At 43.6% G+C, this 10,861-nt stretch overlaps 1 protein-coding gene and 1 long non-coding RNA gene across 2 annotated transcripts; both read left to right on the top strand.

Annotated features, from left to right (window-relative positions):
* Window positions 1-733: 733 nt before the first annotated feature.
* LOC125728345 (uncharacterized) lies at window positions 734-8,923 on the top strand. The gene is made up of 2 exons (XR_007389041.1): window positions 734-854; window positions 8,808-8,923. It is a non-coding gene; the product is annotated as an uncharacterized LOC125728345 (long non-coding RNA).
* LOC125728344 (uncharacterized) lies at window positions 848-8,923 on the top strand. Its single transcript, XM_049005325.1, has 2 exons — window positions 848-1,084; window positions 1,231-8,923. The coding sequence occupies exon 2, from the start codon at window positions 1,950-1,952 to the stop codon at window positions 3,420-3,422; it is 1,473 nt and encodes a 490-aa protein (XP_048861282.1). The 5' UTR covers window positions 848-1,084; window positions 1,231-1,949; the 3' UTR covers window positions 3,423-8,923.
* Window positions 8,924-10,861: the final 1,938 nt, after the last annotated feature.

The raw sequence follows: 10,861 nt of genomic DNA, 5'->3' as shown, positions 1-10,861 counted from the left end.
TGAGCAATAATGTTACATGCAATAGGATTGTGTATAAGTTAAGGATTGTGTATAAGTTAATTTTAATATTCCTATAATATTCCTCTGTATGTAATATATTCTTATTTTTTGTTTCTATTATTACCCTATATTTATATATACATCCATTTCTTTTACATTCATAATGATGTTGTTTGTTGTTTTGTGCCCCACTGCTCTTGTAACAAGCCTCAGTCTTGACTCTCCCTTTTAAGGTCTTGGCCTTAAATCACACTCGATATAGGTGGTGTCGTCCCCATCACCCTGACCAGGATACATGCTGTAAGATTAATGGATGGTGTTTATCTGTGTGATGAAAAAGAATGTGAATAAAACAAAAATGTACCATTATAAATGGGAGCCCTAGGATGTGTGGTGGTTAGAGATGTGGACTGATGAGAATTTTGCTTTTCTAAAGTTCTGTTGTGAAAACTGTACATTCCGTTCCATGTACAGTAGTGATATGTAGCAATCATGTGCTCCAGTCAAATGTCCAGCTGCATGAATAATAATGGTGGCTTGTTTGGATAAAATAACTTAGGCTGAATACTTGAAAGCGTGACCTGGGTGAGGTAGAGAGGAAACAGGGTCTTACAAGAAGCAGATATTGTTCTGTCTGTGTGGTTTTTACTCTTTGCAAAGTGAGTCCAGTGTAACAAAGTTGTTTTGATATGTATAATTACTCAAAATTCCTTATTTATTAAAATCCTGGTAAAATGAATAGGAGAGGGAGTAAGGAGAATTCCCAGAAGGCCCTGCTTCATGGTGCCTCCCACTGGTTAAAAGGGGGCGTGACGAGTTTCCTCTTCCTCTTTCCCTGTCTCTTCGAGGAAGAGGTAACATGGCTCTCTCATTAATCTAATTAAATATAAAATAATCCTTTTATTATTATATAAAATTCCTGTAACAAAAGTTTAAACATATCATTATTAATATATATCAAGCAATATTTTAATATGAACTTCATTTGGTTTGTGTTTTTCTTTTTATTGTCGGGGTGCACATGGGCAGAATGTTGAGCTGCTACATGCTGCTGGGGAATTAATCCTTTGCTCTTCATTACCAGGTATGTTTTGTTTGTTTTATTTTTTTATATATTGATGTATATTTTTTTTCATTTTGCTCTCTTTCCCTGTCTCTTCGAGGAAGAGAATGTTGAGCTGCTACATGCTGCTGGGGAATTAATCCTTTGCTCTTCATTACCAGGAAGAGAGAGAGGAAAAGACACGTGCCAATAAAGGGACGTCGGATCCCGAGTCCAGAGGAAGCCACGCGGTGTCGTCTCTCCCTCTCCCGCACCCACACACCACACACAACAAAAAAAAAATACACAACGCAGAGTGAGAGCATCAGCTCTCGGACTTTAACCGGGACTATGTTTTAACTGGACTCGCTTGGCGCGATCGGGCCGTAAACAAAGACCCAAACGAGACCGGTTACATTTGGTGCCGTGACTCGGATGGTGTGTGTGTGTGCTGAAACCGCGCAGAGGATCACCGCGAGGACGCTGCTTTTCCCCGTCGCGCTCTCCGGACTAACAGCTGTTAATGACCGAAAAAAAGTGTCGTTCAGCTCAGTGTTGAAATTTGTCCTTTTTTTTGGGTGACTTCATGTTATTTAATGAATCTTTTTTTTTCTTTCCCTCTCTGATTGTTTACATTTCCTGTATATTACCAGAATGTTTAGACTGCTGACCACATTGTGAGCTGTAGTACAATTGTATGGAGTAGCACGTGTTGTGCAGTTTTATTATTGTAGTCATGCTAGTTAAGTGTGAGTGTTTAGTCTAACAGTGTATTACCTTGAGTAGTTGTTTAATCAGTTAAAGCTGGTAATAATCACAGAGGATTTTTTTTTCCCCCCTTTCTCTCAACTTTCTTTTAAGTGAGTACTGACTTTCATATCACTGCTTGTGATTTATTCTTCTAGCCATGTCAAAGGTAGGTATGTTTAGTATGCTGGGTTTGTCAGACACTAATAGGGAAGTTTCACCTTGCAGTCTTGGTAGGGGACGGGGTTGGTTTTTAAACCATGCAGGTAGAAGTGAGACTACACCTATAGCTAGACAGCCTGAGCCAGTTCCTGTGGCTAATTCTACCCCTGCTTCAGACTCTTCCTATAATCCAGTTCAAGTGATTACTGTTGATGCTATGGGCAGTATCATAGCCGATTTAGCCAAGCAAATTGGGGAGAGTGTTACTGCTAACTTGTCCACCCTGAATCACCACAGCAGTGGCCTGTCAAAGTCCCTGGGTGTTTCACAAACTCCTGGACGCCATGATGCTTCAGAGCTAAGGGTAGTGGTTCAGCCAAGCTCAGATCTGCCTCCCTTCTACAGAGGTGATGGTTCAGATAAGTTTACCATCCATGAATGGAAGGAGATGATGGAGCGGTATGCTGCCAAAATGTCGTATGACACTCATGGTGAAATGTATGATTTTGTAATGAGCAGATTAACCTGTAAAGCTAGGGATGTGGTCAAAGTGTCTTTACGGAGCAGTGCCGATTTAGAGCCAGAAGAGCTTGCTGCAACTGTCTTTGACATCCTTGTACGAAATTTCAGTGATATTGCTTATTCTAATATGCCTATGAGAGACTTTTACAGTACAGTTCCAAAGCCAGGTGAGTCGGCCTTAGATTATTGGATAAGGCTTAACAAAATGATTGATGCGGTTGGGGAATGTTTGCGCAGACGAGGGAAACATATTGAGGATCCAAACGCTGAAGTTGTGCTCATGTTTATTTCTCACTGTCCTGATCCCGAGCTTGAGATGTCTTTCAAGTTCAAGCCAGCTGAAAAGTGGACTGCTGCTGAGGTGCAGGAGCGATTGGACAGCCACGTGAGTTATCTGAAGGGTGCTAATGCTAAAGCGCACCGTTCTCAGAGCATGTCTGTTTATGGTCAGTGTGTGGTTGTACCTGTTCCGCCGAGTCATGAATGTGAGTTGGGGCCGACGCCTTCTAACACGGGTGGCACATATTTTAATAGTCCCAACACCCATGTGAACAGTTCGGTGCAGCCGGTGTCCTCTTCTGCCAGGCCGCTAGCTGCAATGGCCCCAGTGGTTCCTCATTCAGCTGTCCAGTCCCCTAATGCTTATTCCTCTGACTCTGGTCTGAGCCAGCTGGTTGCTGTCCTTGACAAAGCCTTGACTATATGTTCTGCAGAGTCTCAGTCGTTGCCTGCTATGGGTTTTCACCGTTCTCGATGTCAGAAGGATGTGACAAGTACAACATGTAGAGTCTGTAGTGCTAGAGATCATTCCACCTATGCACACTGTAAGCGTGATAAGTTGTGTCGCCATTGCTTGAAGCCTGGTCACTTCAGGAGTCAGTGCCCGTCGTTACTTCCTTCACAGTCTCGTTCGGTGGGTCTTTCTTCGTCTACGCCGGCTTTAAACTAACTAGCTCATGTGGAATGAGGGATAGCATGAGCTATGTTGGGACTTCCCTCGACCGCTCTGATGATGGTGGTTCTTGTGGTCTCACTAACAGCCAGTTCGCCACCCCAGTCGAACCCCAGGCTCTTGAAGGAGCAAATGAGTTGTTTTACACTCCAGTTTCAGTCAGTGGTTTGTGTACTTTAAGAGGTATGCTTGATTCAGGGAGTATGTCTTGCACTCTCAGTGAAACGGCTGAAGCACTTCTTAAGGCAGCTAATGTTCCTTTGGCTGCTCAGCCTGTCCCAGAGTCAGTAGTCCTCGTCGGATGTGGTGGACTGACCACAAAGCCAAAATGCATTTACGAACTGAACATTGATGTATATGGTCTAAAATTTTCAGTACCTACACTGGTTGTGCCTGGTCAACTAGATGATTTCATCGTAGGTAGTAATGTCTTGCGGTCAGTCATTAGTTCCATGAAATCTTCTGAGAAGTATTGGGATCTTATTTCTTCTCGTTCAGCTAATTCTGACTGTGAACAGTTTCTCCAGCTTATTAGTTGTGTCTCCCGCTGGTCTAGTTCCACTGTGCCCAATAAAATTGGAACAGTAAAACTCAGACAGGCAATCACACTGCTTCCACGCAGCGAGTATGTAGTGTGGGGAAAGTTGCCCAGTGAGGCTCCAATGTCACCAGGGAGTACTGTTGTTGTGGAACCAACATCCTCCCGTGCTACACCTAAGAACATTATGGTGGGCCGGGTTGTTACACCTATGTGGGGTGACAGATGGGTGCCCATGAAGATCCTGAATGCTTCTCAGCACCCTGTAACCATGCGTCGCAATGCGAAATTGGCGGATGTATTCCCTTGTCTTGCCCTAGAAGATCTGACCTTCATGCAAGGGCTAGCTAATTCTTCTCGAGTGACTGATGCTTCGTCTCCACAAGCAGTTCCTGATCCTGTACGTAGTCTTGCGGGGTGTGGATTAGGTGACATTAACATCGAAGGGTGTGAGGTGTCCGGCGAGTGGAAAAATAAGTTGGCAGAGCTTCTTCTTTCGTACCAGGATGTCTTTTCTCGTGGGAATCTAGATTGTGGTGAAGTGAGAGATTTCGTACACCGTATTAGACTCTCTGATGAGAAGCCATTTAGATTGCCTTACCGCAGGGTTCCACCAGCTCACTACCATAAGTTAAGAGAGGTTCTGACTGAAATGGAAATGAAGAATATCATCAGTAAGTCAGTGAGTGAGTATGCTTCACCTTTGGTGATGGTGTGGAAAAAAGATGGAGGCTTGCGTATTTGTACAGACTTTCGGATGCTGAATGCAAGAACATTCAAGGATGCGCATCCTTTACCGAACCCGGCAGACTGTCTTGCGGCTCTTGGTGGTAATGTTTTCTTTAGTACAATGGATTTGACTTCAGGGTTTTACAACATTCCTCTGCATGAAAAAGACAAACATTATACAGCCTTTACGACTCCTCTTGGGTTGTACGAATATAACCGGTTGCCTCAGGGCCTTTGCAACAGTCCTGCTTCATTCATGCGTATGATGCTCAGTATTTTCGGGGATCTTAATTTCTCCAATCTCCTTTGTTACTTAGATGACCTACTTGTTTTTGCACCATCGGAGGGTGAAGCTCTGGAGCGTCTGGAGATGGTGTTCTCGCGTCTTAGAGCTAACAATTTGAAGTTATCCCAGAAGAAGTGTCATTTCCTCCGAAGGTCTGTCCGGTTCTTAGGGCATGTGGTGGGTGAAAGTGGAGTTTCGGTCGATCAGGAGAAAGTTAATGTCATAACAAAATTCAAGAAGGAGGACTTGATGGAAGCAGACGGCTGCACTCCATCTCAGAAGAAGGTTCGATCCTTTCTCGGCATGGTCATGTTTTACCAGCACTTTATTCCAGATTGTTCATCTCTGGCTAAACCGCTGTTTGGTTTGACTGCAGGTCAGAAACGTGTGCAAAAGGGCCGATCAATGCGAAAGAAACCAGGAACATTCCGTGTGCTAACGCCAAGTGATTGGTCTTCAGCTTGCGATAAGTCTTTTGCTGATCTTAAATCTGCTCTGTTGGGCAGCACTGTCCTAGCACATCCTGACTTCAGTCGTCCGTTTGTTCTGTCCACTGATGCTTCGCTTGATGGTCTCGGAGCTGTACTTTCGCAGGTCCCGGAGGGGGAGGAGAAAGCTAGGCCGGTAGCCTTTGCCAGTAAATCCCTTACACGTAGTCAGGTTAATTATCCTGCATACAAGTTGGAGTTTCTTGCCTTAAAGTGGGCAGTGTGCGACAAGTTTAGTCATTGGCTCAAGGGTCATGAGTTTACGGTATGGACAGACAACAATCCACTGTCTTATATTTTAACCAAGCCGAAGCTGGACGCTTGCGAGCAGCGATGGGTGTCAAAACTAGCTGCTTATTCTTTCGACATCAAGTATATTCCTGGCAGACAGAATGTGGTGGCTGATGCATTGAGCAGGGAGCCCTTTGTGAAACCACTTTACCGTCGGCTAATGTCGGAATCATACTCTGTGTTGCTTGACCAGACGCAGGGTGTGAGGCATGAGCTTCTTCAGGATGCTTTTCGGCTTTCTTGCATGCCTCACTCGCTTGTGCATTCAGACGCTGCATCTGCCCCGTTGTCATCTGAGGTGGTCTCTTCTTTATTGTCCGCACATGATGGTTGGGAATCAGCCTCAGCCCAGCGTGCATTGACTTTGGCTGGAAGCCTGAGTGATGTGGTCCCTCCTGCTAACGAGGTGTTTCAAACCCTTTCCCTGTCTGACTTACAGTCCCATCAGAGCCAAGATCAGGTAATCGCCAGTGTGGTACCTTACGTGGTGAGGAAGCGTAGGCCTTCGAGGCGGGAACGAGCCCATGTGACTGTTCAGACATTAAAACTTCTAAAGCAGTGGGATAAGTTGACAATATTGAATGGTGTCCTGTATCGTGTCACGAAAGATCCTATGACCAAACATAAGCGATTCCAATTTGTGGTTCCTAAGTCCTTGAGATCACTTGCACTAACTGGTATTCACGATAGTGCTGGTCATCAGGGCTTTCCCCGTACTCTGTCTCTTGCTCGGCAGCGCTTCTTCTGGTGTGACATGGAGAAAGATGTTCGTGCCCACGTGAAAACATGTAGGCGATGTGTTGTCAGTAAGACTCCTGAACCTTCAGCGAGAGCTCCCTTGGAGAATATTAAGACCTCAGCTCCACTTGAGCTGGTCTGTATTGACTTTTGGTCAGCAGAACATAATGATAAGTCTGTAGATGTGTTGGTGATTACTGACCATTTTACTAAGCTGGCACATGCTTTCCCTTGTCGGGACCAAACAGCAAAGACCGTGGCAAAGAAACTTTGGGATGGGTTCTTTTGTGTTTATGGCTTTCCTGAAAGACTGCACTCTGATCAGGGCACGAGTTTTGGCAGTGAGTTACTTGCTGAGCTTCTAGAGTTGACCAATATTGAGAAGTCACGGACCACACCGTACCATCCGATGGGTAATGGTGGAACTGAGAGGTTCAATCGTACACTGGGTAACATGCTGCGATCGCTGCCTCCAGCAGCAAAGCACAAGTGGCCACAGTTGGTACAAAGTATGACTTTTGTTTATAATTGCACTGTCCATGAGACCACTGGCTTTGCCCCATTTTTCCTCATGTTTGGTCGGGTTCCCAGACTGCCAGTCGATTTAGTTTTCAGAAATGTCCTTCGCGATCCCTCGGTGTGTGATTATGATAAGTATGTGAAGTCCTTAGTGGATAACCTTCGTTCAGCAATGCTTCTTGCTCAAAAGAATTCCACTGCTGAGCAGCGACACCAGGCTCAACAATACAATAAGAGAGCCAAAGGTTATGCCTTGTGCATTGGTGATGCTGTACTGGTAGCTAACAAAGGTGTAAGGGGGAAACACAAATTAGCTGATAAGTGGGAACCTGTATTGTATACAGTGGTAGAGTCAAATCCCTCCACTCACGTCTATCGGGTCAAGGATGGCAATGGCAATGTGAGAGTTGTCCATCGCAATTTACTTCTCCACGCTGGGTTTCTGCCACTGGGGGAATGCCTTTCTGATGGGCCTGTCTCCCAGAGGACTGAAGGTAATAATGTGCTCTCTTCAGTTGTGAGTAATGACAATTTGTCAGTAGTTGATTCTGATGTACCCTCATCTGTGCTTTCTCCAGCTGGCTCCTTACAGGATCTCTCTGCTAGTGTTGATCACGTTGGATCTGAAGGTTGTGATACCTCTCCAGTCAGTAGTCAGACGGCGGCTGCACAGCCAGATACCCCTTGTACAGAGACTGCAGTTGATACCTCTAGTCCGACATGTCATAATTTGGTAGACTCTAGGGGTTCTCCTAGTGAAGGTGCTGTAGTTGTATCTCCTTTACCCCACATCCTTTCCCACCCTGGGTTTAGGCAGCCTCAAGTTAATGTAGGTGAGGGCTCTCGTGTTTCACGGTTTGGGAGGATGATTAAACCTGTTCGACGGTTGCTTGAGTCTATGTCACATGTTACTTCCTCCTTTCAGAGTAGATAGATTGGAGACACATTAGTGCTTGTTTTTTCTTTGTTTCTTTTTGTTATTTGGCACAATGAATGGTGTTTTTCCTCTCTCTTCTTTTTTTTCTATTAAGTCCTGTATGTACCATGATGTTGCTGTCATGGGTGTTAACAGTCATTGGACTGAGCTGTGTAGTGTATATGGCACTATGGTTTCCCGAGGATGTTCTTTGAGGTTTTGCAAGGCGCCATGCATGCTTCAAGTGCTCCTTGACCCTACTTTGGGGTAGTTGATTCACTGGGTTATACTGTGTTTGTATAATGCTCTTTCCTGGTCTGTTTTTTTTTCTCTCTCCCGCCCTATGTAAGAATTTTGTGTAATTCTAGGGGGGTGAATGTAACAAAGTTGTTTTGATATGTATAATTACTCAAAATTCCTTATTTATTAAAATCCTGGTAAAATGAATAGGAGAGGGAGTAAGGAGAATTCCCAGAAGGCCCTGCTTCATGGTGCCTCCCACTGGTTAAAAGGGGGCGTGACGAGTTTCCTCTTCCTCTTTCCCTGTCTCTTCGAGGAAGAGGTAACATGGCTCTCTCATTAATCTAATTAAATATAAAATAATCCTTTTATTATTATATAAAATTCCTGTAACAAAAGTTTAAACATATCATTATTAATATATATCAAGCAATATTTTAATATGAACTTCATTTGGTTTGTGTTTTTCTTTTTATTGTCGGGGTGCACATGGGCAGAATGTTGAGCTGCTACATGCTGCTGGGGAATTAATCCTTTGCTCTTCATTACCAGGTATGTTTTGTTTGTTTTATTTTTTTATATATTGATGTATATTTTTTTTCATTTTGCTCTCTTTCCCTGTCTCTTCGAGGAAGAGAATGTTGAGCTGCTACATGCTGCTGGGGAATTAATCCTTTGCTCTTCATTACCAGGAAGAGAGAGAGGAAAAGACACGTGCCAATAAAGGGACGTCGGATCCCGAGTCCAGAGGAAGCCACGCGGTGTCGTCTCTCCCTCTCCCGCACCCACACACCACACACAACAAAAAAAAAATACACAACGCAGAGTGAGAGCATCAGCTCTCGGACTTTAACCGGGACTATGTTTTAACTGGACTCGCTTGGCGCGATCGGGCCGTAAACAAAGACCCAAACGAGACCGGTTACACCAGCACAGTGCAGTCAGTGGGTCAGTCTTCCTGAGCTGCATCTAACCAGTGGAAACATCTGCAGCACTGCAGAGAAGCACTCAGCAGACAAACAAACCCAAACAGCTTACAGCTGTATGTCACTTTTGGACAGAGGTGGACAAAGTACACAACTTCACTACTTGAGTTAAGTATAGATACTCCTCGTCAAATAATACTCAAAGTTTTTCAGTTAATTTTTTACTTCAGTTAAAGTACTGGAGTATTTGCATCTAAAAATACTTAAGTATTCAAAAGTACATTATGTTTTAAATGCAAGACATTTTTCAGAACCTAATGACTCCTGAACACCCCACTGAATACACTGACTGGCTTGTACATCTTGTAGAATAAAAAGCTTGTGGAATATGATACAATGACTATAGAAACACAACTGACATAACAAAAGTACAGCCATTGTCATTTTCATCTTATTTAACACCCCCCACCCCACTCACACAAAAGAGCATGGTAGTGTTCTTACAGAGCCGTAGCAGTGTGTGTGTGTGCATGTGTGCATGTGTGTTTGTGTGTGTGTGTGTCTATGTGTGTGTGTGTTTGTGTGTCTGTGTATGTTTGTGTGTGTGTCTATGTGTGTGTATGTTTGTGAGCCAAGTAACAAGACAGGGAGCAAGAAACAAAACTCCTCTTTCTTAATTATCCACATCGTTATTAACGACACAGGTATATATACAGGTACATATACAGGTACATGTATATACTCAAAAATACATCCAGAACACACAATTAAATGAAAAACGTAATTTAAGAACACTTGAAATTTTCATTCAGTTTCTTTCATCTGTTTAATATAATCGATCAGTCCCTGTGCGTTTGCCCCAAACCATTCAGCATGGTACACAAGGGAGACAAGTAAGCATGTGTGACATCAAAGAACTGATTGCAGCAACTCAGCCTTTCCACAACATTAAAGCCGCTTATTCCCCCCCATGCCATGAAGAAATAATCTCTGTGGCTCCCCTCTCCCCCTCCCTCAGCCCCCAGTCTGGCTTGAACATTTGCACTTCCAGTAAAAATGCGCCCCAAACACACTGACACCAAACTCAGCACCGGTGCTCCGTAAAATCCCGTGATTCAGTCTCAGAAGCACTGGCTCCCCTGCCCTCCTCTGAACATTATTAAAGCTACACCCTGAACACTCTGTGTGACTGACATGAATGAGAAGCATCTTTATTCATAATCTCTGTAGCGGAGGTCAGAATACAGAGTGTCATTATTCCCGTCTTTCTTCTGTCTCCTGGGTTTTGGCTTCTTAAGGTTCAGGGCAGCGTAATTCAGTGTGTCCTAGTCATGGCACTGTGGAGACAAAGATGGCAGAATTGGATGGATCAAATCGGTTTGCTATTACCTGTTTTCACAAATAGCACTTAAAATGCTGATCCCAGGATGGAAATCAGTCTGAGGTTCATTTGTTTTACTGACGATTTGTAATTTGAAATATTTATTACATACTTGCTTGCGTGACCATTCCACTTTTGATATATCACTGTTCTTTTCATCTGTTTAAAATATATAACACATCAATATATTATTTAATTTCGCACGGTATCATACCGTGGTCAGATAACATTCCGAATTTTCAAGCAATCAACATCCTTTTTGTCTCAAAAATGAAAGTAAAAATGACTTCTGTCAATTTAAGTGTGCATGTTTGGATACGTGTCATTTGTTCTCATATATCATATATAATAAAATTGCTATAAAGGAGATCTTGGTAATAAAAG

Source organism: Brienomyrus brachyistius, unplaced genomic scaffold (genome assembly GCF_023856365.1).
Source record: "Brienomyrus brachyistius isolate T26 unplaced genomic scaffold, BBRACH_0.4 scaffold251, whole genome shotgun sequence".
NCBI lineage: Eukaryota > Metazoa > Chordata > Actinopteri > Osteoglossiformes > Mormyridae > Brienomyrus > Brienomyrus brachyistius.
The sequence above is the reverse complement of the archived record's forward strand: the minus strand, read 5'-3'. Positions and strand labels throughout refer to the sequence as shown.

Bases quoted from the DNA above. Each gene is read 5' to 3' on its own strand.
- LOC125728344 (XM_049005325.1), top strand. From the start codon at position 1,950: ATGTCAAAGGTAGGTATGTTTAGTATGCTGGGTTTGTCAGACACTAAT.